Source organism: Syngnathoides biaculeatus, chromosome 20 (assembly GCF_019802595.1).
Source record: "Syngnathoides biaculeatus isolate LvHL_M chromosome 20, ASM1980259v1, whole genome shotgun sequence".
In the NCBI taxonomy this organism is placed as follows: Eukaryota; Metazoa; Chordata; class Actinopteri; order Syngnathiformes; family Syngnathidae; genus Syngnathoides; species Syngnathoides biaculeatus.
Genome location: NC_084659.1, coordinates 2,905,147 through 2,932,758, shown reverse-complemented (window position 1 = coordinate 2,932,758; position 27,612 = coordinate 2,905,147). Strand labels below are relative to the sequence as shown.

The following is a 27,612-nucleotide window of genomic DNA, read 5'->3' as shown; positions in this document are numbered from 1 at the left end:
GATGGATTTACCCTTCATAAGTTTCCAAGAGACCCAGTTCATCGTGAAAAAATTATTGCACAGGTGCAAAGTACGAGAGCTTTGTGGGTTATATAGCGATAACATGTGTGATCTACAGGGCCAGCGCTACAGATAGGCCTAATTTTATTAACAGTTGTCAATTATATATATTACATCCAACTTACCTTTGTGTTTCCTTGAATTTTGTTTGCCGGCTATATTCGTATTTGTTTGGGCCCTGAGCATATGTGCATTGTGTACCTGTTAAATTGACTTTGTGTATACATGTTTGATTTTTCCATCCTTTATTTTGTTATTAAATGTTCACACTTTTCGTTACATAACCAGATTTATTGTTTGATTATCTGTAAGACAGTTAAAATAGTGGTGAGTTTATTTGGTAGTTTGATTATTTAAATTAGGACAATATTAACTCACAAGTGGAAATATTATTTCAGAGACTTTTGATAGAGAATTAAATGCACAAGTAAAGACTAAAATTGTAATAGACATTTAGAGTAATTAACATTGAGTTAATTTATTAGTTTCGTACTTTGGAGTAAGAAAAGAACTCAGGTGGCTACCTCCTCGAAGTATTTTATACTAGAGAATCGCTACATTTGTAAAATAGGCTAAACTAGGCCGAAAAGCTTCACCATGCACGTAACAACTCCAACCGGACACGAAGATTGCACAGGTGATGTTTTAATCCACTAAAGTAGAGATCACGGGTATCCCATGTCGATGATTCACAACATTCGGTCCAAATTCAGGAAAACTAACTGTAGCTGATTGAACCTAGTCCCGCATGGCGAGAAGGAAAAAGATTAGCCAGGATCACTTACATTTTAAATATTTCAGCGAGCCACTGAAGTCAAATCACCCGTCCCCTCAAAATGAGAGGAAATCTTCAGCTAACAGTGACGTCAATGCTCTGGGTTTAAAATAATTACATTAACCTCTGCTATAATCCAACCATAGTGAAAGAATGACCAATTTTTATCCTTTTTGTTGTATTGAAATTTGCGTGTCAGTGTATTTTTTTTCTGGAAATTGACCGGATCTACTGCACCGCAAGAGCTACGTACCATAAGTGACACTTAGAGACTGCACAGAATGGTTCCATTTCCTGTCCCAGTCAACTCGAACCAGTGACATAGTTTGAATTTTATATTATCATTTATATTATTATATTCTACGTCATTGACTCGAACGCTTGTTCTTTTGAAAGAAATGTTTGCAAACGAAAGAACACAATTTCAGGTAGACCGCCCCTCCTGCCCGTCATGGTGCCGCAGCTGGAAAGCGTGGGGACCACTGAAAAAAAGAAAAAAAAAGACTGGATGGCTCATTGGCCACCAAAACTGCAGTCGCCATCCGCCATCTTGATACTCCCAAAACAACCATTCAGTGCGTTAATCGCCAGTTTTGTGGCTGTGAGAAAACATTCCACAGGTAAGTTACAAAGATTGACACTATTAAAGTTTGTTTGTAAAGGGTTTTTCCGATGAGCTTAATTCACTTGAACAAAGTTTTGTTGTTGTTCACTGTTCACTCTCTGCTTCACCTTTGAAGGCCGAAACAATGTAAATATTTTCCCAAACTTCATCAGTGGATAAGCAAGAAAACACATTTTCTGTGAAATTTGTTGATGAATTCCATAATACAGAACTCTACAAATTGAATTTGAGTTTCAAAAGCGAGGAAACAGGTTTGAATTTTCTGTCTGAAATAGGACGTCGCAGAGACAACAAATGAACAATGCGTTTAATACGAATTTTCCCATAGCGAGTCCTTATTTTAAAAAAAATATAGCTAACTGATTGACTTAAAATTTAATGTTTTAATGACAAAAAAAATGCTTAGTTTTTTGCTATGTTTTGATCATAGTGCTTCACAGCGTATTTTAGGAAATGTTAACATGTCACAAAAATCGGGCCCTAGGTAATATGCAAGGTTTCTTGGTGGTCACGGTGTTTAAACTGTGGTGGTTTACATAATCCTCAAGTTAGGTTACGAGGTTCCGCACGGATGTTATTGGTAGTTGCACTTACAGAGTTAGGGGGTAGAGAATTCCTGCTGTAATGGGTTCAATCTGTTGATGTCTACATTAAAACGAAGTTTGCTCCTGTGTTCAACACTCCGCCTCCGACTCCTTTTCTTCCGCACGACATTGGTGACCCCGACGTCAGTCCCGGCGTTTCCAAGACTGAACCGAACATGGCAACCGCCATCTTCAAAATGCCGGAGTTTTGGGAGACGTCCGCGGCAGCTCAATTCACTCTCCACGGGATCTCGGATGATACCGCGCACTATTACCACGTTGTCCCAGCCCTCGAGAGCTCAATGGTGGCCAGAGCAATGAGTTTCATCACATCTCTCCCGGCCCGAGGTAAATATGCTGGGCTCAAGGCTCACTTCCACAATGTTTTCAAGCTTTCACGGCCTGATCAAGCCCGATCTTTTGGCTATTAATGAACTGGGGGACAGCAAACCTTCTGAACTCATGGAAATGATACTAAACCTGCTGGGCGGGGAGGAGCCCAACTTCCTTTTCATGGAACTGTTTCTCAGACATTTGCCACTGCATGTCCAGACAGTGCTCGCTAACAGTACTATCACTGAGCCCCGTTCCCTGGCTAAGGAGGCCGACCATTTCTTCCTGGCCACCCAGCACTTCTCCCCTGAGGTGCTGGCCCCGACGCGCAGTTACTCGCTCCCGGGCGCAGGGGTGCCATCCAGCAGGGGCCCCATCGCCACCGACAGCTGCGCTGGACCAGGCTTGTGCTACTTCCATGCCCGTTTTGGCGCGAAAGCGAAGAGGTGCCGTGCCCCTTGTAACTATGCCGCGGTGGGAAACGCCAAAGCCTGCGCTCCGTAGCAACCGTGGGCGTGGGCGCGAAAAACGGGCTGCACTTCGTCATGGACACCCTTTCCGGGCGCAAATTCCTTTCCGACACCGGCGCCCAGAGGAGGGTCCTGACCGCCACTGCGGATGACGCTGCTGGCGGGACTCAGGGCCTGCCCCTGCTGTCTGCTAATGGCTCCCCTATGCGCACGTATGGCATAAAGATTGTGGACTTGTGTTTCGGGGGTCGATGCTTTACATGGGACTTTGTCACTGCCGATGTCTCATTCTCTCTCCTCGGCCCTGATTTTTTTTTTTTTTTATGCCCACGGGCTGCTGGTGGACGTGAAGAAGGGCCGTCTGGTGGACGCACTGACTTTCGCCTCGGTTGCCTGTGTTCGCAATGAGGCGTCTTATGGCGGTCTCTCCAGTTCACTCTCAGAGGGCACCAAGTATCAGCTCCTCCTTGGTGAGTTCCCTGCCTTTACACAGCCCACTTTCCCCTCTACCGTTACTAAACATGGGGTCGAGCACCACATCGAGACCAAGGGCCCCCCGATTCACGCTCGAGCCCGACACCTCGACCCCCAGAAGCTAGCAGTCGCTAAGTTCGAGTTTGCCAACATGGGGCGCCTGGGCATCGTCCGCCGCTCGGATAGCGCGTGGGCCTTGCCGCTACACACCCTAGACCAGAGGGTGGGTGCTGACCATGTGGTGACTACCGCCGCCTTAACGACGGCACTACACCCGACCGCTACCCTGTCCCCACATTCAGGACTTCTCGGCCCACCTGGCGGGCAAAATCCTGTTCTCCAAGGTTGACCTGGTTCGTGGTTATCACCAAGTCCCCGTGCACCCCTCAGACATTTCCAAGACGGCTGTAGTCACACCGTTTGGCCTATTCGAGTTTCTGAGGATGCCGTTTGGATTCAAAAACGCGGCCCAGTCTTTCCAATGCTTAATGGATTTGGTGCTCAGAGACTTCCCCTTTGTGTTCGTTTATTGGGACAACATCCTCGTCGCCAGCTCCTCGGAGGAAGAACATCTGAAGCACCTCAGGGAGCTCTTCGCGAGACTCGAGCGGCATGGCATGATCATCAACCCGGCGAAGTGTGTTTTCGAGGTGCCCTCCATCCAGTTCCTCGGGCACCTCCTCGGCAAAAACGGCAGCGCCCCCCTTTTGTCAAAGGTGGAGGCCGTCTCCGCTTTTCCCCAACCTTGCTCAGCTCGGAGAACCTGGGAGTTTCTGGGGATGGTGACTTTCTATCACCGGTTCATCCGCCGGGTAGCCCACACCATGCGCCCACTGTATGAGGGCGAGAGGGTGGAAGCCTTCGGGGCCACGAAGGCCGCGCTGAGCCGGGCCACTATGCTGGCCCACCCATCCCCCAGGGCCCCTGTCGCTCTCACTACTGACGTGTCGAACTACGCAGTTGGGGCCATATTCAAACAGTGGATCACCAGCGCCTGGGAACCGCTTGCCTTTTTCATTTGTCAGCTGGTCCCCAGGGAACGCAAATACAGCACATTCAATGGGGAGCTCCTTGACCTCTGGCTGGCGATCCGCCACTTCCGTTCCCTACTGGAAGGTCGTGAGTTCATGGCATATGTGGACCACGAACCCCTCACTTTCACCATGTCCAAGGTGGCTGAGCCGTGGTCCACCCGCCAGCAACATCAACTGTCGTTCATCTCCGAGTACACTACGGACATCCTACACATTGCTGGCAAATCCAATGTGATCGCAGACTGACTCTCTAGGGCAGTCGTCGGCACTGTGCATCTGGGTCGACTCGTGCGTGGCTTGTCAGCATGCTCAGGTGCATCGCCACGCAAAAGCCCCCTTGGAGTCCTTCACTGTCCCCGAGAGGAGGTTCGACCATATCAACGTCGACTTGGTGGATCCGCTTCCTCCCTCGCACGGTTTCACCTACTTGCTCACCATGGTGGACAGGACGACCTGCTGGGCTGAAGATGTTCCCCTCTCCTCGACGACGTCATCGGACGTGGCCCGGGCCTTCATCGGCACGTGGGTTGCACGCTTGGGCAAGCCGTCTGACCTCTCCTCCGACCGTGGCCCTCAGTTTACCTCTGAACTCTGGAACGCAGTCGCTGAGAGTTTTGGGGTCAAGTTAATCCGCAGTACCGCCTATCACCCCAGGCGAATGGTCTCTGTGAGTGGTTCCACCGCTCCATAAAAGCAGCCCTGCGTGACGGACGGCAACTGGTTGGATAAGCTTCCGTGGGTCATGCACATGCAACTCAGGTGTGACCCCAAGGAAGGACTGATGTCGTTGTCCTTTGGGGTTGGCCCTCCCCCTGCACCGGGGCACCCCATCAGGACCCTGGCCCCTTGACTCAATGGACTGTGCGGCCCCGCACCTCCTCAGCCCCTGCAGTGCACACCCACCGGGGTCGGGCCATCGTCCCTCCACGGCACAGGGATTTTGACTATGGGTGAATTCTGGGGGCCTTGTGTGGTAGTTTACATAATTCACCTACGGGACCTCGAGTTAGGTTACGAGGTTCCGCACGGACGTTATTCGTGGTTGCACTTCCGGAGTTAGGGGGTAGGGAGTTCCCACCGTAATGGGTTCACTCTGTTGAATGTCTGCATTAAAACAAGGTTTGCTCCTGTGTTCAACACTCTGCCTCCGACTCTTTTTTTCGCGCTACAATCCGTCTTTCTTTTGCACTTGGCCTTTTTTGACTTACCAAGTCGTATTAAAAATCGTCCATGTTACCAGTACTGAAAAAATGTCAAGCTCAAACAACCAGTTTTAATTCTACATGCCAAACCTTAAGAAAAACCCTGGCATAATCCAATCTGTCAACCATGTCCTCCATACATTTTGGGAGTACCAGGATGGCAGCCAACTGGCTTCAACCAATTGATATACCGCTCGATGTGTATCCGCTATCCAGTCTTTTTTATTTTTAGATCAGTGGAGGGGACCAATGGTGGACTTCTGAGCTGTTTTCAAGTCTGCAGTCTTCCCCATCTTCAGCCCAACTAAGATAGTTGAACCATCCATCCGTCCATCCATTTTCTGAGCCGCTTATCCTCATAAGCGTCACGGGAGTGCTGGAGCCTATCCCAGCTGTCAACGGGAACTACACATTGAGACTGACAACAGTCACACTCGCAATCACACTTAGGGGAAATTTAGAGTATCCAATTAATGTTGCATGTTTTGGGGATATGGGATGAAACCAGAGTGCCGATGAAAACCCACACAGGCACGAGAGAACTTGCAAACTCCACACAGGCAGGGATGGGATTTGAACCCCGGTCTTCAGAACTGCGAGGCAAATGTGCTCCTACTTCACCACCATGCCGCCTGCCCAAGAGTCATCTCTTGTATTCGATTTTTTTTCCCCCATGAAGTGTGTGACTTCTTCATGGTTTTTTTTCTTTTTTTGGACCTTGCCAGCTGCCTCGCGTTTTTGTACTGTCGTTTTTTTGGACTGCCTCCATGTGTATCGAACTCCACCTGGATTAAACTCTCCGTCTAAACCACGTCCTTGTCTCGGATTGTTTGCATTTGGGTTCCACCCCGTTGTTCTGCTCCTGACAAGGTGTGTATGTGAAATGGTGTATGCCTCACAGTTCTGATGACCTGGGTTTGACAGTGGCTCTTAAAATATATTGATGGTCTGTACGTGTGTATCTATATCTCTATAATGTACTGTATAGTATGTTATATGTGTGGAGTTTGCATGTCCTTCCGTGCCTGCGTGTTTTTTTTTTTTTTTTTTTTTTTTTTGCAGGCACTCTGGTTTCCTCCTTCATCCCAAAACATGCCTAAATATATTGGTCCCACCCAGTTGACGGGGCGCCTTGTTGGGGCCGGCGGACTTCCCTGGGTCACTCGGTGTGGGATGTCCACTGGGTTGCTCTGGTGGATCTATCCACAGTGACACAGTAAAAGTATTCAGGGATAAGAGATCCAAATCCTCCATTCAATTTGACTTAACAGCTGAACAGGACAAAAAAAAAAAAAAGATTTTTCCAAATATGATAAAGAGGATTACAACTTAATGTCAGTGAGACAGAATACTCCTTTCATTGGAGCACAACAGTTACGTACGAATATCAAAAAAGAAAGCCTGTTATATCCGATTCAGTTTCTCACAAAAAAGAGACCGGAATTGCAGTAACCTCTTCGCTATTTGGCTTGTTTGGTGTTGCTTGACGGTGCAAACGTTAAGATTGGCTTGAGGCTAATGGTGACAATTCCATTAGTCTCAGTACAGTGTAAAGTATTGGTTCTCTCGCATCGATTCTACCGCAACTGTCCAAGTGCACACTCCGGCCCAGTTGATGGGGGTAATGCACCATAAAGTAGCTTTGTCAACCGGTAAAAGACAGGAAGAAGAAGAGGATGATCAAGTTTTCTTAACTGTACGCAATTCACTATATTTTCTCCAATTTGTATCAAACGTGCTGAATCTCCGTCGCAGTAAGTATGTCAAAGATTGCTGAACTAAAATATAGTGTTTATTTTTATTGTCTGGTTGAAATAGTTTCAGTGAACGTTAAAGCTTCTTAGCCTTGCTAAAAGCGGACCAGATTTTCTCTCCGTCAGGTTTGTTTTGTGTGAGCGCCTCAAACGATATCCTTGGGAAATTTGTGACTAAAACCGTGAACCGTGATGGTAGAAAAATGATTGAATAGTATTATTTTTGCATATTGAAAAGGGCCTTTTTCAGTGGTGGCGTCTGCTCAAACGATCGAGTGTGGATCAGAGTAGGCTTGTACATACGATACGTATATCACTCGGGAGTAAAACAAGCAAAAACATACATATATATGTAGCGAGATGCTATCAGTCTTGTTGCATTCAAAAACTGGAATTTCTTGTGAACAATATTTTTTTACGATAATCGCTGGAACCTCTTATCTTTTAGCCGCCCTCTAGTTAATAGCCTATTTTCGACTGATGTTCCACACCTTCGGATTTGGAACGCGGGCGCCATCTTGGTTTGGTGAATTCGCGTAAATAAACCGTAGCGTATAGCTCAGTCGTTAGAGCATTGGTTTGGTAAACGAGGGGTTGTGGGTTCGTATCCCACTGGGGCTTCCACTCCCCGATAAGGGTTGCGTCAGGAAGGGCATCTGGCGTAAAAATTGTGACAAACAAATATGTGCGTTCATCTGAGATGACACACTGTGGCGACCCCTAATGGGACAAGCCGAAAGTGCAGTAGCCTATTTGATATAAATTTCACTGTTTAAATTTTTATGTCTGAAGTTTGGCAAAATTATTTGGTTGTTTGGACTCTTATTTTAAATTTTAAAAATATTATTATTACCCTGTATTTACACTGTTAGAAGTAACAATTGGTAACCCTTTAACAGTGTGTTTTATAAAAAAAAAAAATCGTGCCCAAAGGGGGTCGCACCCAGACATTTTCAGTGCTAGTTGTTTTGTGAGTTGAGTTAAAAATGTAACTGTGGAAGTGGAGAAAAAGGTGCGGGCTGCACTTGGGACACGTCCCGGTCGAACCTCTCTCTCATTCCCTCTCTGTAACGAAAATAATAATCTACGCCTCTTTCGTTGGTATAATCAACATAATTTAACGCAACGCTGACTGTAATAACGCGTTACATATTTAAATTGCATTGTGCGGTACACTAACCTTCGCAGTGCGGAGACAGGTTGCTTACAACGGATACCGCCGCATTTCAAACCCAGCCATTGATTACTTGGTTGTAGGATTCCAGACCTTTATAATTCTTTAGTTGGTCCGTGGTATAGACACTTGTCGAGAAGAGGAGATAGTTGACGGTGTCTGGATAGCTTACCGACGCCCAAGGTTCGAAATTGTTGCTCTATTTGTGTTTCGCCGAGGCATACGGGTCGATATTGTCAATCAAAGCACACTTTTTCCAGTAACGGTTTCTTGAAACAACATCTAATGAGGCCCGATAACTTTCCAAAGTCTTTTTAGCCATCATGCGTCACTTTTCACAGCCGTATGAACATTTGTGTAACTCCGGTCTGTATGCAAAAGAGAGTGAACAGCGCATCAGTAGAGTTAAACCCCATCCAATGTGGCCTGGTACCCCGGCTGTAGTCACGCGGTCGAAAACAGTCTATACCTTTGACAATAATATGTTTAATAATCTTGTCAATGCCACACTCACACGAACCTGTGCCATTGTTTAATTAAAATTAACTCACTCCTCATGACCTAATTAATACCTTCTTTCATTTTGCTTACATTTTCCCTTTGAGGCTCATGTTTACAAACAAAAATAAATTCCCATCCCTTGACAATGTTGACATTGTAATATTGCATTTTTTAGTAACATACCTACAAAGCATAATTAATTTTTCTACTGTTTTTTTCTTGTTGACAGTAGTTACATCTACCACTTTGCCTCTTTGGCAATTTAACCAAAGTACTGTTCCACAGATGATATTCAAAACTGAATCTCAATCCAATAATTTCACATCTAACTTCCACTTGCTTTTGTCATCTCTCCAACCTAGATCGTGAAGTCTTGAGATCGTCGTGTGAAAATGTGTGCAAGAAGTACCGCAGCATACGAGTATGAACTTTGTGGTCTTAAAGACGAGAAGGAGCCACAACTACCTGATGATCCTGTGTTCACTCTGCAGCCTCAAATAGTGCAATTCAAAGCAGGTTAGTACACAACTCACATTATAGAGCTGCTCTCCCATTGGCTATCGCTGAAGCATTTTCCTGGCATCCCATTGGCTAGTAGGGACATCACTCTTTACCATGATGCTTTTCGTTTCTGTACACTTGACTGTCACTGAATTGCGCTAGCACATATTGGAAAAGTACAACTTTTTTGTTTGTGTTTTTTGCAAGATTATCCATCTTCACTCAGGGCCCCAAGAAACTTTAGTGGAATTAAATTGTGTGTGTACACCCGTATGTAAATTTTCTCTCTGCTGTCAAACGTGTGCCCCCTCCTCCATCTCCCACAATGCCTTTTGCTTGTCACTCTCCACTCTCTTCACATAGTCACCCAACACCAAATCTAATAGAACATAATCTTTGAAAATTAATTACATTCTGTACTTTGATTGCTTATTTTGGGCAGGTCGGGGGGACTTGGAATGGATTAGGCTATTTACATATAAAATGCGCTTTTACTTCTAAATAAATCACGTTATGCAACGTTTTCCAGAAATGGTTCATTTTGTAAGTAGATGTTATACTGTATTTTGACTTCATTGCATCAGAATCACAATGTGATCCAGACAATTTCTGTCAAGGACTTCAATCAAGGCACGGTTAGACTTGAATAGGTCCTGAACAGCAGAAGGACTCTTACTGGATATTCCCATAATATGAGCACTGCTATATATTCGGAATAGTGAAATTAATAACTAAAACCATTGATTTACTTTATTTTAATGGAAAAAAAAATTGACCTTTCACGATCCGAGCCTTTATAAAGTGTAAATGGTAGTGACTGGATGAAATATGCCGAGACCTGTGTGGGATAACGGAGGTTGGGGGGCTTTTACACAAACCCGGTGACCAAACTCTTTATTTGGGCAAAACCCGGAAATGATGACGTGTGAAGCTTATATACCCTAATCCATTCCAAGCCTCCCGATCCGCCAAAAAATAAGCATTTAAAGTCCATCCATTTTCTTTCCACCTATCCTCACGAGGGTTGTTGGGAGTGCTGGAGCCTATCCCTGCTGTCAACGGGCAGGAGGCGGGGTACACCCGGAACTGTTTGCCAGCCAATCGCAGGGCACATAGAGACAAAGAGCCACACTCACAATCACAGCTAAGGGCAATTTAGTGTCCAATTAATGTTGCATGTTTTTGGGATGTGGGAGAAAACTGGAGTCAGGTACAGAGAGAACATGCAAACTCCACACAGGCGGGTCCGGGATCAAACCCGGGTCCTCGGAACGTTGAGGCCATCACTTTACCAGCTCATCCACCATGCCACCTAAGCATTCAAAGTACATAATGTAAAGAATAATAAAAATGTCCATTTACAGTATTGTGCCACTGTGCACCCAGAATTGTATCAGAGGGCAGCACCATTTATAATAACATAATTCTCAACTTGGTCTCATTGAAAATGCATTAAATTCTGTATTTTGAGAAGCTTTTACTAGTAATTGGAATAAAGGTATTCAGTCAATATTTATGTAAATAGGTCAAATAATGTGAACTATGTCAAATAAGAAAATACTCCAATAGAATTAATGAACAAAAACTGTGCAGATAGGCCCTGGCACTCGCGTGACCCTTGTGAGGATAAGCTGCTCAAAATTGGATGAGTGGATTCTGAATATCAATTTAATTATAATAAAAGTATTTTGTCAATACATCTACTGAAGAAATTAATCGGTTCCAGAAGTCTTTTCGTAACGTGACTTTTTCATAAGTAGATGTGCATTTTATATGTAAATAGCCTAATCCGTTCCAAGCCCCCCGACCCGCCAAAAATAAGCATTCAAAGTATATAATGTAAAAAATATTAGAAATGTTCATTTACCTTTGTTGTGCCATTATGCGGAGAGAATGGTGAATGACAAGCAAAAGGCATTGTGGGGAATGGAGGATGGGCACACGTTTGACAGCCGAGAGAAAATTTATGTACAAATGTACGCACGCACACAACTTAAATCCCCTAAAGTTTCTTGGGGCCCATGGTGAAGATGGATAAACTTGCAAAAAACAAACAAAAAACTCACGAAAAAGTTGTACTTTTCCAACGCGTGGTGGTATGATTCGGTGACAGTGTACAAGCGAAATGAAAAGCATTGTGGTTTAAGATTGACATCCCTTCTAGCCAATGGGATGCCAGGAATGCTAGGGCGATAGCCAATGGGAGATCAGCTGTTTTGTGCCACACAAACTAAGATACAGGAAGTGCATTATGGGTAAAGATTGATGTCCCTCCTCGCCAATGGGATGCCAGTGAGATTCTATGGCGATAGCCAATGGGAGACCAGCTCGATCGCGCCACACAAACCAAGATAGATGTTGTTTACGTTAGATGGAATTTGGGGATTCCAGCGGTCATTTTTTTCCCCCTTTGTTATCCTGAATTTCCTCCGTAACTAGAGATAATATTTTTCTAATGAGGCCTTTCGTAACCTGAATTTTTCCTGACTCGAGACGTTTGTAAGTAGAAGTACCACTGTAGGCTATTTCTGTGAACTGTGTAGATCGGATGAATTTTCCTGGTGTGGCAGGACTGTATTGTACTCCTTGAACGTTGGGAACTAGATCCAGCCACCCACAAATGTCTTCGCTGAATGTTACTCTGCAGCGGACAAATATAGAGCTCGTGCACCTATGTCATAAAATCACGTGACATCGCCATATTGCTGGTCTAACAAAGCATTATTGACAGTTAATTCCGTTGAGATGAAACGAAAATATCTTATAGCACGACACCCAGAGTTTTGTCTGATACATTCAGCATTTAGAAGGTGATAATAAACGAAGGTAGATGGAGAGACCCTTGGCAAAGAGGACCCATATTTAACATCGAAGTCGATGTTTTCGCCAATAAGAAAGTGGGCTGTTAATTCGCTTCTGCTTTTCTTGGACAACTGGATATGTATCTGGTGAATAAGTTGTCGAGATTTACACAGAAAAGTTTGAAATTGTGTAAAAGTCTCAGATTCTGATTTTTTTTTTTTTTTTCAATTCAAATACCAATATTTAAATACATGACCCCTGGTTTTACACAAACTTGCATTCATTAACTATGACTGGAAAAAAAATTAGGACAGGGAGTCGTCTCCTCCGTACACGGAAGCATATTGCGGCCACACAACCTCTGTAAACTTCTCTCCGACACATTTTTTCTTTAAATACGCATGGTTCTCAAATGAGTCAATTTGGCATTATAAATACTTATTTGAGATTGACAAGAATAATTCCGATCTGAAATGTTATGATCGCTACAGATGCGTGTGTATTTCGTTGGTCACCATCCGTCCCGTTGAATTGCCAAAATCCATCGATCTTTTCTCATCTTTTCAGCTGATATTCCATGGAATGATCTCTTTGAAGAATTGTCTCATCTATTGTGACAACCAACACCAAAATGGGTCTTGTGTATTGGGAAAAATGTGCTCCGGTTCAGCAACGCCCGTGCAGCTTTGTTGGACCGGCAACCCATCGATCTTTTCTGGTCTTTTCAACTGGTATTCTGTAGAAAGATATCTTTGAATAACTGTGTCGTCTTGTGTGACAACCAACAGCACAACAGGTCTCGGGCAATTTGAAAAATCTGCTCCGGTTCAACGGTGCTACACTCTAGAGCACCGAGGTTTGACTGGCAATATGGCACCATGCAAACTGTGACGTCACGTGCACGAGCTCTATAGAAAGTTTAGTCCCTACGCTCAGGGCCTGCTTTGGATATGTCGCAGCAATTTTGGAGACCAGACAAAATACTTTTCCTGCGAAGAAGTAACAGTACTTTTACTTGATTAGTGATCTAAATGTCGCTGGCTACTTTCATTAATCAGTTATATTTCTTATTTATAGACTTTTTGATCAGTTTTGTCATTCGCCGTTCTGATCAATGACGTCATTGATCGGCTCCACAAAAGACGTTAACTCCGTGCGCAGTAAATCAGAATCTCCCCCAAAAAAGTTACATCGTAGTATTTGGTATTTTTTGTGTCTTTTGTAAATACAGTGCCCCTGGTTAAGATGTGTTTTTTTAGCTTCTATTTTTTTTCTAAATAATATGGGACCTTAATGGGAAAAAAAAAGAAAAATCCAACCTTCAATACAAGTGCATTTATTCAGTGGAGAAAAAATCCCACATAAAGAAATAATTATTTGACATCAAATAATGTGTGTCACAATCATTAGCACTCCCGGTGTTAATACTTTGTACAACCCCCTTTTGCCAACAAAACAGCACCTAATCTCCTATAATGTTTCACAAGGTGGGAAAAGACAGAAAGAGGGATCTTCAGCCATTTCTCTTGGCAGAATCTCTCTAAATCATCCAGAGACCTGGGTCCTCTCCTCTGTATTCTCCTCTTCAGCTCACCCCACAGTTTTTCATTGGGGTTGAGGTCTGGGGACTGAGACGGCCATGGGAGGAGCTTGATTTTGTGTCTGGTAAACCATTTCTGTGTAGATTTGGCCTTTTCAGCATGCGCATCTTTTGTGGCACACCAGACCCACTTAGTGTTTTTTGCCAAAAAGCTCAATATCGGTGTCATCTGACCGAAGCACACGGTCCCAGTTGAAGCATCAATACCGCTTGGCGAACTCCAGACATTTGCGTTTATGATTGTGAGTGAGGAAAGGTTTTCTCCGTGCATGCCTCCCAAACAGCTTGTTGGGGTGTAGACGGCGCCTGATGGTTGATTTGGAGACTTTGTGACCCCTGGATGCTACCATTTGTTGTAATTCTGTAACAGTGAGCTTTGGAGATCTTTTGATTTCTCTTACGATCCTCCTCGCTGTACATGGTGGCAAAATAAACGGGTCCTCGTCCAGGCTTGTTTACCACTGTTCCAGTTGTTTTGAACTTCTTTATTATTCCTCTCACAGTGGATATGGGCAGCTGCAGTTGAGTGGCAATCTTCTTGTAGCCTCTACCTGACCTGTGAAGGTCGACGCACATCTGCCTCACTTGTATGCTGTGTTCCTTTGTCTTTCCCATGTTTAAGAGTGGATAAGAGAAATGGCCTCTGTGTCACGTCATATTTATACCCAAGGGAAACAGGAAGTGATGAATTACTAATTAAATGTTCCTACATAGTCTGGTAAACTTTGTAAATTACTGTAGAAATGACAGAAATGCTTCAATTATATATTTATTTCCTGGGAATTGTTAAGGGTGCAAATAATTGTGGAACAGGTGATTTAATGAAAAAAATGTTTTTTAGTCAGGGATTTTTTTTTATTTTCTTATAATTCATTTGATTTGAAGGTTACAATTTCCTAAAATTTTCAGTCTGACAGTATTCTTCTGCAATAAACACAGAATTTATTTTAAGGCTTTTAACACATCTTAACTGGGGTTGCCAGTAATTATGGAGGCCACTGGATGTGACAGCCAATAGTTATTTTAAAAAAAAAAAAAAAGTTAGAGGCGTGGGACAGACAAAGACAAAGATGTAATGCTACAGACTCCACGACAAATTTGCTGTCACGATTGTAACGATGTCAAACTACTGCAATAAAATTTTATATACCGATACTACTCCACCGCATTTTTTTATGATCATTGAGCAGTTTTGTCACCTCAAATGCTTTCATATTGACTCATTACCATGATGACAACAGCACGAATGAATAGAGCTGACTGTATTATCAGAAGAAAGTGGGAGAGGGTAGGGATGTGTCAGGCTTATTTGGGATATACTCACATACTTTTAATACGATCGAGCTCGCAAGCAGGCAACTAAATTTTACGTAGCCTAGCAAGCTAGTGTTAGCGTTTGTATGGAAACATGCTGCCGTTCTGTCAAATGGTGCTCTAAAGATTCTGCGTGAGAAAGTTATTTAATAAGTCATTTAATTACTGTCAATGTTATTAACTGCAAATTTATTTATATTATGTATGTCGTTATTTAACTACTTCAGTTAGCATGCATTATCGCTGTAATGTTGGTGTAACCTGAATGATGAGAGAATACGTGATCTGACCAAAGCGGTGATTTCCAATATTTATGGAGCCTAGGCATACATTTTACAATAAAAAAAAATCTCATGGTACACCAACAAACGAAAATGTGACAAAACGTAGATTGATTAATGTGTGTATTTGGTTCATCTCCGCCACAGAAGTGGATTGGACAGGGAGGCTGTATGGCCGTGATCGCATACCATCTGAATATAGCATGAAACAATAGGGTAATATTTGCCCCGGTAACTTCACTCGGTTGTGTGATGTTCTCTTCTTCGAAAAGAGCTTCTGTGTCAGAAGCGGTGTGTTCGTCTCCCATAGAGGGGTCCACCGCGTGTTTTCATTGGCGAATGTCCGGGGTGATGTCACGGACAGGGGATGTAGCCAATATGGCGACCACTTGGATGTCGTAGAATGACGCTTCTGCAACTTTGGACATGGATGACGCGCTCTCCGCTCATATTTATTTTTTCGTATAGACATTGAAGTGAATAATGTTGTGTATTTTTCACTACAATATATATTTTAGAATGTTTATAGGGATGACACTTGACCTTTAAATAGATGCATTGGTCCATCTTGTGATTGGTTGTTTTTTTTTGTTTTTTTTTTTTTTTTAAATCTGTGTTCAACTATAAAGCTCTTGCACCTACGTCATCAAATCACATCACTGGCTGGAAGTGCCGGTGAAACAAACCATTCTTCAAGACTAAGTTGGTTGAAGACAACACGAAAATACGTGTTATGGCACGACGCCCAGAGTTTTGTCCGATACCGTTTGTTTTAAAACATTTCTGATACCTCGCTCAGGAGTTCGGTATCAAATTTTAATAGGTTCGTCGGAGATAGGCACTCAGAAATGAAGACAAGACACACTTCTGGCTACCAACAATTGGCACTTTATTGGTCCCACACAGAAATGGTAACACAAGCACAAGCACAAATCACGTGGTATGAAGCTAAGTAATATCCAACCAGCTCTTAGAAGAATATCCAGCTCTTACCGTGCGCCAATAGGAGGGAGAGCCAACACTCCAGGTAGAGCAGCTTCAATACCGGCTGGGCGTCCGTACGCAACCCGCAGCAGACTCTACCGAGAGTATCCAAAGTTCTCCTTTTATACTCTAAGCGTGTGCGGAAGGAGGGGTGAGTGGCCAATTCATCCCGCCTGACGCCACACTATTCTTTGTTACCAACAGATGGCGTTGCTCAACATCATATATAACAAAACATCTTTTTATGACATTGCTGGTTATCCAAACATTCTTTTATGACATTGCTGGTTATACAAAGCTATGGCGATGATCTTTTAGGTTATACAAAGCTATTGCGAAACATATACGAAGCTATTGCGAAACATCTTTTAATTATGGAAAAACAACACAATAAAATTATTCTTACTTCACCGTTAAACATTTAGAAGGTGATAATAAAAAAAGGTACGTGGAAAAATGAGAGACACTTAGTATAGAGGACCCACATTTAATGCCGAAGTCGATGTTTTTGCCGTTAAGAAATTGGACTATCAACCCGCTTCCGCTTGTCTTGTGCAACTGGATCTACACATGTATCTGGTGAGTAAGTCATCGAGATTTACACGGAAGAAAGCGTAGAAAAGTCTGGATGTATACAAATGCTTGGTGGCTGGATCTGTTCTTCATCAAGAATAAATCCCACATAGCGATGGAGCCATTCAGATTTTCTCAATACAAATGCCAATATTTAAAAGGGAAGTCCAGTGCTTGCATTAACAGTGTATCCAATAGGCCATGCAATATGTACCCTATTTTGACAATGTGATGTTAAATCCTCTCTGAAAGCTCGGCTCGCGGCCTGCCGCCGGCGCTCGCTCGTCAGAAATCAGCGCTGAGCATAATAGTGTCCCATCTAATCAAGCGTTTGGAACGGCACAGTACACGCCACATACGCCCCTGTACATCATGTGACTCGCGAAAATTGCAGCGCCCCTGAAAATTCATAATTGTCGACAATCACAATTAAATGAGAGAGGATGTAGCATCACATTGTCAAAATAGGGTACATATTACATGACCTGTTGGATACACTGTTCATTCGAAGCACTGGATTTCTCCTTTAAATAAATGACCCCTTGTTTTACACAAACTTGCATTCATTAACTATGATTGGGGGAAAAAAAAAGACAGCAAGTTGGCTCCTCGGTACACGAAGAGTGATGGAGCCACACTTTAAAGGGGAAATCCAGTGGTTGTCATGAACAATGTATCCAATAAATCATGTAATATGTACTTTATTTTGACAATGTGATGTTAAATCCTCTCTAATAGTGTTTTGAGAAGATTTTTATCGACAATTGAGAATTTTCAGGGGCGCTGCCATTTTCGCGAGTCACATGACTTTCGTGCGCGGATGTGAGATGTAAGGTAACGCACCAAAGGCTCGATTCCACTTTGCCCAGCGCTGATTTCTTGGATTTAGCCTCATCTGATGAAGAAATAGCGGTATCGGTTGATGGCGAAGATTGAGGAATACTTCCATACAGATTTGAACCTCTGGCTATAAATAATATTGAATATTTGGATGGTTCTTTGGGCGGAATGACGCCAGAGTCTGACCACTCAGGGGCCTACGCGCAGGACATAAGTGCGTAAACAAAGGTCCCCGGACCTCTGGGCCGGGAGCTGCGGATGGTTCTTCAGACTCGAATGATGCGAGCTTCAGCGGCGGGCCGTGAGCCGAAGCTCGGCTCCCTCGTCAGACTCAATGTCATTCCCGTCCGAAGAACTATCCATGGCTTTGTTTACAAACTTAAGCCCCGCGCGTAGGCCTCCAAGTAGTCAGACTCCGACATCATTCCACCCGAAGAACCATCTGAATATTGAACATTATTTACAGCTATTTTTTACAGATTTCATCAAACATTGTTTGTTTGTCTTCCAGATCTCACGGAACATGTTGTGTGGCCGAAACCAGAGCCTCCCCACATCAAAGAGGAACAGGAGGAGGAAGAGTTCCCCCGGGTCAAAGACGAGGAGCCGCAACTCTCTTACATGAAAAAAGAAGAGCATGATGACTACATCTCTGTCATCCAGGAAGAGGAGGAGAAGGCGGAGAGAGCCAAGTTTCCATTGAATGGTGTCCATTTGAAGTGTGAAGATGAAAGTGAAGAGGACGGAGGACTGGAGATTAAAAGTAACAGCTCAAGTCAACACATGAAAAGAGAAAGTGATGGAAAAGACTATCGTGGAAAATCACAGGTAGACGGGCCCTTGGCACCACTATCAGACAGTGATGACACATCTCACTCTTTGAACGCCGACGAACGGTCTGGAGGTGAGATGACTTGTCACCCTGACAATAAACGACGGCAAGGTTCTCAGTGTGGGAAAACTTTGCATGAAAAGAACAATTTGAAACAACACATGAGAATACACATTGGGGAAAACCTTTTGCCTGTTCAGATTGTGGTTTGAGGTTTTCTTGGAAGGGATACTTAAAAATATACACTCGAACCCACACTGGTTTGTGGACAAAAATTCACACGGAAGGGACACTTAAAAAGACACAAAATAACATACACTGGTGAGAAACCTTTTGCTTGTTCAGTTTGTGGTAAAACATACTCTGAAAAAGGAAATTTAATGAAGCACACCATAATACAATGCAGCCCTATGGAGGCACAAGCCAGTGCAATCTGTAGGCCGGTCCCAAGCCAGGAAAAATGCAGAGGTTTGTGTCAAGAAGGGCATCCGACGTAAAACTTGGCCAAACAAATATGAGCAGTTATCTAAAGAATACAATACCATACCATACCGGATCGGTTGTGGCCCGGGTTAACAACACCTGGCACCGTTAGCCCTCAGGGCGTCTGTGGATATTCAGCTACTGTGGGTCGAAGACAAAGAAGAGGAGGAAAGCAGATTCATTGGCACAAGAAGTGGAATACACAGATCTTACAACTGAGTGCAGGGACTTTGAATTTTGGGACTATGAGAGAAAAAGTCAGGAGTTGGTTGACATGATGATTAGGATAAAGGTTGATATATTGAGCAAAAGTTTCTTGGGGCCCATTGTGAGGAAATATGAATAAACTTGCAAAAAACAAATGAAAAGGTTTTCCTATGTGCGTTAGCTTGTGATAATGTGTTAGTGCTTGCATGATTCAGTGATAGTGAAGTGTCAAATCGAGCAGCTGTATCACGTCACACAAACCAAGATGCAGGAAGTGCATCATGGGAAAAGTGACGTCCTTCCGAGCCAATGGGATGCTAAGAAGATGCTACGTGATAGCCAATAGGAGAGCAGCTCTGTCGCGCAACATAAACCAAGATACAGGATGTTTACAGTCGGTGGAAGTTGGGGAATGCAGAGCTAGATAGTGAAATGAAACTCTTTGTCTCAGAACTCAAGGACTTTATTTCTTCAACAATACAGAATCACGCCTGACGTAGGAACCTATGAATACATAACACACAGCACACAGTGCCTTGCAAAAGTATTCGGGCCACTTGAACGTTTCAACCTTGCACCCCATTTCAGGCTTCAAACACTAAGATATAAAATTAAAACGTTTTGTCAAAAATCAACAAGTCGGACACAATTGTGAAATGGAATTGAATTTATTGGATATTTTATACTTTTAACAAATAAAAAAACTGAAAAGAGCGGCGTGCAATACAGTGAAGAAAATACAGTAAGTATTTAAACACCCTGCTATATTGCAAATTTTCCCATTTAGAAATCATGGAGAGGTCTGATATTTTCATCGAAGGTGCATGTCCACTGTGAGAGAGATAATCTAAAAAGAAAAATCTAGAAATCCTGGGGGGCAAAAAAATATGGGCTTGGCCCTGTGGGAACTTCTGCCCAATTTTATTTGGGTCAGGACTTAAATATTTTACTTTCAATTTTTGTCAGAATCTTGTTCACAGATGTTGCCAGAATGCACCACAGCCATACAGTTTTTCAAAAATTTTCAGGGGGGGCATGGCCCCCCGGACCCTCCTAGCAGGACTTTGCACCTTTGGTGTTCGCATTTGTACTTTCAGGAAAGTCCACTTTCATCTATATGGATAGCTTTGCGAAATGGCTTTCTTCTTGCCACTCTTCCACAGAGGCCAGATTTGTGCAGTGTACGTCTGATTGTTCTCCTATGGACAGACTCTCCACCCCAGCTGTAGATCTCTGCAGTTCATCTAGAGTGATCATGAGCCAATTGGCTGCATCTCTGATCAGTCTTCTCTTTGTTCGAGGTGAAAGTTTAGAGGGATGGCCGGGTCTTGGTAGATTTGCAGTGGTCTGATTCGCCTTCCATTTCAATATGATTGCTTGCACAGTGCTCCTTGAAATGTTTCAAGCTTGGGAAATCTTTTTATATCCAAATCCGGCTTTGAACTTCTCCGCAACAGTATCTCTGACCTGCCTGGTGTGTTCTTGGTCCTCATGATGCTCTCTGCACTTTAAACAAAACCCAGAGACTATTTCAGAGCAGGTGCACTTATACGGAGACTTGATTACACACAGGTGGATTCTATTTATCATCATCAGTCAACATTGAATCATTCAGAGATCGTCACTGAACTTTTGGAGTTTGCTGCACTGAAAGTAAAGGGGCTAAATAATATTGCATCCCCTACTTTTCTGTGTTTTATTTGTTAAAAAAGTATAAAATATCCAATTAATTTCATTCCACTTCACGATTGTGTCCCACTTGTTGATTCCTGACAAAAAAATGAAAATTTTACATCTTTATGTTTGAAGGCTGAAATGTGGCGAAAGGTTGAAACGTTCAAGGCGGGAGAATTCTTCCACAAGCCACTGTGTATATCCATCTATCCATTTTCTTAGCCGCAAGAGGGTCGCGAGAGTGCTGGACCCTATCCCAGTTGTGAACAGGCAGGAGGCAGGTTACACACATGCAGACACGGGGAGAACATGCAAACTCCACACAGGGAGGTCCGGGATTGAACTGGGTTCCTCATAACTGTAACGCCAACGCTTTACAGGTACGTCACCGTGCCGCCTTATAACAAGATGTTGCTGATACAGTACCGGCATGAGGCTATAGCTGAGCGGCTAATAACCAGTAATGGTGAGATGCGTGAAAATTTCCGCGGCTGATGAACGACCCTCAACTGTGACAGCTTTATCCTGTCAGGTTGACGCCATGGGAGATTAAAGGAGGACAAATTTGGGTGCATTTTTTTCTGTTTTTTTTTGCATTTTGGTGCACAACACTTTGGCATCTTAGGCTAGCTAGAACAAATAGTCTGTAATGTTAGCACCAGCGATGTCGGGGGCGGGGTTAAAGATGTTTCTTCCAGGTCTGGCTGTGAAAGCTGGCACATATCCAGATTTTGCCTGGATTTTGTTCCCCCCGTGCCTGTGTGCGTTTTCTCTCAAAAGATTAATTGGACTCTCTAAATTGCCCCTAGGTGTGATTGCGACACTTGTTTGTGTCCATGTAGCCTGCGATTAGCTAGCAACCAGTTTGGGGTGGACCCTGCCTCCTACCCGGTGACAGCTGGGATAGGCTCCAGCACTCCCGTGACCCTTGTGAGGGTAAGCGGCTAAAAAAATGGATTAATGGACAAAAGAGGTGGTGTCAAGTTCAATACCTGGCAGAGCAGTTTAGAGGCAAATGGCGAAAGACTATTTCCACAAAATGACTCTCAGATAACGATGGCACACGTCTAAGAGAAACTTTCAAACTGGTGACATGGTCATAGGCATTCATGAAACACTCCCAAGATGATAGGGGAGACTCAAATGAGTCTCAAAGATGATGTAAAAGAAAGATGCGCTTTTGACGGGGTTCAAAGTAACCCTTTGAGACCAAAATCTACACCAGAAGGGTGACTGCAGAAACTATCCGTTGTTGATTTGTTGTGATTTCCCTTTGTTTGAGTGCTTTTGTTTTGAAGATCCTATTGCCGGATGTGTTTTTATTTCCATGATGGAACAGGAAGTTGTGTTCTTGGGTGATTGATGAAGGTGCGAAAGCTAAAACAACAAAGCAGAGAAAATGGCTAACAAAGATAAAGGAAAGAAAGAACTGTTATTAGATGGATCAAGTGTCTAGTGAGAAGAGAGTTCTTACGTGCGTATTCTGGCCCTTAAATTCAACCAGGCTGCTGCAACATCCTTTTTTTTAATTTTTCAGCTTTTCAAACTGAACATAATTTAGGGGTACTGCTGTGTTCATGTGCGTGTGCAACGGTATATCAAAGCAATATAAACTCTTACAAAGTGATGTTGAGAAACTAAAGATTTTTTTATTTCTGAGAGAACTGGTCAAATTAGAGGTGGTGAAATTCTGCCCAAGCGCAACTTTATATAAAATGAGTTTATACTACCCCATGAATAAATTCCTTTTTCCACACCAGATGTACAGTGGATTGGGTCTCCACTTCTGTCATTGTTACATCAAGACGGCTCAATTTTTGTGATGAAAAAGGAGTGTTTCAAGTGCAATCAAAACTGATTACTGTTGTAAATGACACAACAAAAGTCATTCATTCAATTAGATTTAACCACTTAGTGTTTGTCTTTTGTCTTGCAGTTGTCCGTGAATATCTTCATCCAGACTGGCAGCAGTCAGTGTCTGGTCACATCAAAGAGGAAGAGGAAGGTGAAGAGCTACAATGCATCAAAGAGAAGGAGGAAGTATTCCAACACGTGAAAGAGGAAGAGCAGGAAGAAATCATACAGGTTCCATCCACTGGTGTCCATTTGAACAGTGAGGATGGTCAAAGTGAGATGAGACGAGAGGCGGCGCCACCAAGCTTGAACAGCTTGAGTTATGGAGACCATTGTGAAGGATCACAAACAGATGTTCATAATGATGATGATGAACAGTCGGAAGGTGATATGACATGTCACAATGCCAGCAAATGCTGGAAATGTTCTCAATGTCAGAAAACCTTTGCTTCTCTGACCAATTTCAAACAACACATGAAAATACACATAGGTGAGAAGACTTTTGCATGCTCAGTTTGTGGTCAAAGATTCACTCGGAGTGGATCTTTGATAAGGCATACAAGAACACACACTGGTGAGAAACCATTTTCATGTCCAGTTTGTGATAAAAGATTCACTCGCAAGGGAGGTCTAAAAAGACACATAAGAACACACACAGGTGAGCAACCTTTTTCATGTCCAGTTTGTGATAAAAGATTCACTGTGAAGGGAAAATTAAAAAGACACACAAGAACACACACTGGTGAGAAACCTTTTTCATGTCCAGTTTGTGATAAAAGATTCTCTGAAAATGGAAAATTAAAAGTACACACAAGAACCCACACTGGTGAGAAGCCTTTTGCGTGCTCAGTTTGTGATCAAAGATTCACTCGGAAGGGAACCTTAAAGAGTCACACAATAACACACACTGGTGATAAGCCTTTTCCCTGCTCAGAATGTGGCCAAAGATTCTCTGTGAAGGGAAATTTAAAAAGACACACAAGAACACACACTAGTAAGAAACTTTTGCTTGCTCACTTTGATCAAACTTTCTCTTCTAAGTATAGTAATCCCTCATTTTTTGCAGTTAATGGGGACCAGAACACCCCGTGAATTGTGTATGCAGAGGTGTCCCGGTAGATACATTTATTTTTTTCTTCCTATTAAGGACTATTAACCCACAATCATGGCTCCGAAGAAATGACACAAGTTAAGTTCTTTGGCAAAAGAAAAGAACTTCCAGGGGCGAGTCACCCCCACTGAAGAGATTTGACATTTTTGCATAGCTTTTTTCTCGTGAACTTTAATATTGATCTGTTCCATTAACATTTCTGCATTTTTGTTTTGTTTCAAAGATTTTGTCAACTGGAGTTACGAGTCACTGTTTTTGTGTTTTTGTAAAAATGAAAAAAATCGTTGCTTTTTTTCACCCCCTAATTACTGCTTGTTTAAAGTTATTCTGCACTTTTGGTAATTAAAGGGCCACTGTCATGAAATGCATGATTTTTAGTATGTTATTAATGGAAAAAATGGCTGACATGGGCCCATGTGTTTTTTCACTAGAAAACATGATTTTGATGTATACAGCTTTTTTTAACTCCCGCCATGAAAATCCTCTCGAGGGATTTGTTTTCGAGAAGAAGCAGGGTGTGACGTACATGGCAGGACCGCCCTCAAGTGGACTAATTTTTTTCTATTAGTTTTACCTCCGGGAAGGTAGCTCGTTGTTCCTTCGTGTTAACCAAAATGCCGGCTAGTTGCACTGCTGGACATTGCTTGAACACTCGGGAGGATGGATTTACCCTTCATAAGTTTGCAAGAGACCCGGTTCGTCGTGAGAAATGGATTGCATGGGTGCAGAGGATGAGAGCTTCATGGGTTCCAAATGACAGGTAGGGCTGTATACAGCTACTGAAAAAATAATAGTTTGGGGCGGACCATGTAATCGATTTCTCATAACTCAACAAAAGATCCGCGTATGAAATGTCGATATCCGCATCGGACGGCGTCGGGCTGCTGCGTTGCTTCGCCAGCGGGCTCGTGGACAGCGGTGGCTCTGAAGAACGCTGCCACAATGCCGCACTCAGCCATGTGTGACGACAATACCATAAAGCCCCCGGCTCGACGGTGTTGTTCATCGCGTACTGCGGTGGCTATGAACCCCCTAAACCAGCACAGTTCAGCTCCGTGATAACCCACCTCGGCGCCGAAAATTAGCCACACCGGCCGGCTGCCGTGAGCCGCGATGGCCTCCGATCTCCGCTGCAGAACTGGATCGGATGGGGAGCCGGTTTGGCCGTGATCGCGTATCTGAATATGGCTCGAAACAATGGTGTAATATTGCCCCGGTAACTTCACTTAGTTGTGTAGTGTTATCCTTTTCGAAAAGAGCTTCTGTGTTGGAAGGGGCATGTTTGTCTCCCATAGTAGGGTGCACCGCGTGTTTTCATTGGCGAATGTCCAGGTGACGTTACGGACAGAAAATGCAACCAATATGGCGACGACTTGGATGTTGTACAATGACATTTCTGCAACTTTGCGCATGGATGACGCGCTCTCTGCTCACATTTATTTTTTCGTATAGACATCGAAGTAAATATTGTTATATGTATTTTTCATTACAATATCTATTTTAGAATATTTATAGGGATGACACTTTACCTTTAAAAAAAGTTTACAAGGCTTGGGGCCAAGTCGTGACAGATACGGCAATGCACTCCCAACTCAGCCTCTCTACTATTTAAGCATACATTTTAAGCAAATATAAAATCTCTTCTTTTGAAGAAATAAACTTCAGTTATTTTCATTATATAAATCATTATATAAAGTATTTAAACTATACATGTATTTCTGCTATGCAGTTTATTATCAAGAAAAGCAAAAGAATGTTTTTAAAAGCCTAATTTTTAGGATTGGAACGCATTATTTCTTTTTCCATTAATTGTAATGGGAAATGTGAATTCGGATTTTGAACAAATCACTTCTCGAACTGCCTTCTGGAATGGATTGTATTCGAGAACCGAGGTTTAAGATCCAATGACATTTAGTCGGGGCTACTTGAAATATCTAAAAACTAATGTACAGTGAAGAAAATGAGTATTTGAACAACCTGCTATATTGCAAGTTCACCCACTTGGAAATCATGGAGGGGTCCGAAATTTCAATTGTAGGTGCATGTCCACTGTGAGAGAATCTAAATTGAAAATCCAGAAATCACAATGTCTGATTTTTTTTTTAAATTATTTATTTGTGGAACATAGCTGCAAATAAGTATTTGAACACCTGAGAAAATTGTTAATATTTGGTACAGTTGCTTTTGTTTGCGATTACAGAGGTCAAACGTTTCCTGGAGTTGTTTACCAGGTTCACCAGGTTTGCACACACTGCAATGCACACTGGTTTTGGCCTACTCCTCCACACAGATCTTCTCTAGATCAGACAGGTTTCTGGGCTGTCGCTGAGAGACATGGAGTTTCAGCTCCCTCCAAAGATTTTCCATTGGGTTAAGGTCTTAGAGACTGGCTAGGCCACAGCAGAACCTTGATATGCTTCTTCTCGAGCCACTCCTTGGTTTACCTGGCTGTGTGCTTTAGGTCATTGCCATATTGAAAGACCCAGCCACGACCGATCTTCAATGCTCTGACTGAGGGAAAGCGGTCGTTCCCCAAAATGCCACAATACATGTCCGCGGTCATCCTCTCCTTAATACAGTGCTGTCGTCCTGTCCCATGTGCAGAAAAACACCCCCAAAGCATGGTCCCACCCCCATGTTTCACAGTAGGGATTGTGTTCTTGGGATGGAACTCATCATTCGTCTTCCTCCAAACACGGTTAGTGGAATTATGACCAAAAAGTTCCATTTTGGTCTCATCTGACCACAAAACATTGTCCCATGTCTCCTCTGTATTATCCAAGTGGTCACTGGCAAACTTAAGACGGGCCTTGACATGTGCCGGTTTAAGCAGGGGAACCTTCCGTGCCTTGCATGATTTCAAACCATGACCTTTTTGTGTATTACCAAAAGTCACCTTGGAAACAGTGGTCCCAGCTCTTTCCATGTCATTGACTAAGTCCTGTCGTGTTGTCCTGGGCTGATTCCTCACCTTTCTAAGGATCATTGAGTCCCCATAATGTGATATCTTGCATGGGGCTCCACTCCGATTGAGAATGACCATCTTGTTTAGCTTCTTCCATTGTCTAATTATTGCTCAAACAGTGGACCTTTTTTCACAAAGCTGCTTGCCAATTTCTCCGTAGCCCTTTCAAGCCATGTGGAGGAAGACTAACAGGTCTTTGAGTGTCTGAATTCTAGCAGATGGGCAGGTGTTCAAATACTTATTTGCAGCTGTAACACCCAAATAAATTGTTAAAAAAATCATACATTGGGATTTCTGGATCTATCTTTTTAGATTATCGCTCTCACAATGGACATGTGCCTACAATGAAAATTTCAGACCCCTCCATGATTTAAAAGTGGGAGAACTTGCAATATAGCAGGGTGTTCAAATACTTATTTTCTTCAATGTAGATCTATATCTGAAAATTATGATAGAAAAAAACTGGTGGTGATTTTCTTTCATCAATAATATTACATGTAAATTGTTTCAGCTAGTGTGTGCTGCACAGTGGACCACACATGATCATGTGATCAGCATACAGTCACTTATGGATACAACAATACAGATCTACCATACAGGTTGAT

At 43.0% G+C, this 27,612-nt stretch overlaps 1 protein-coding gene across 5 annotated transcripts; it reads left to right on the top strand.

Annotated features, from left to right (window-relative positions):
* Window positions 1–728: 728 nt before the first annotated feature.
* LOC133493629 (zinc finger and SCAN domain-containing protein 2-like) lies at window positions 729–24,398 on the top strand. 5 transcript variants are annotated; one of them, XM_061807219.1, is made up of 4 exons: window positions 729–1,455; window positions 9,349–9,502; window positions 18,393–18,785; window positions 23,014–24,398. In XM_061807219.1, the coding sequence occupies exons 2-4, from the start codon at window positions 9,379–9,381 to the stop codon at window positions 24,021–24,023; spliced, it is 1,527 nt and encodes a 508-aa protein (XP_061663203.1). In that variant the 5' UTR covers window positions 729–1,455; window positions 9,349–9,378; the 3' UTR covers window positions 24,024–24,398. The 5 variants fall into 5 exon arrangements, with proteins under 5 accessions (XP_061663203.1, XP_061663202.1, XP_061663201.1 ...); XM_061807218.1 differs by lacking the exon at window positions 729–1,455 and adding an exon at window positions 6,448–7,253; XM_061807217.1 differs by lacking the exon at window positions 729–1,455 and adding an exon at window positions 6,448–7,315.
* The last annotated feature ends 3,214 nt before the right edge of the window (window positions 24,399–27,612 follow it).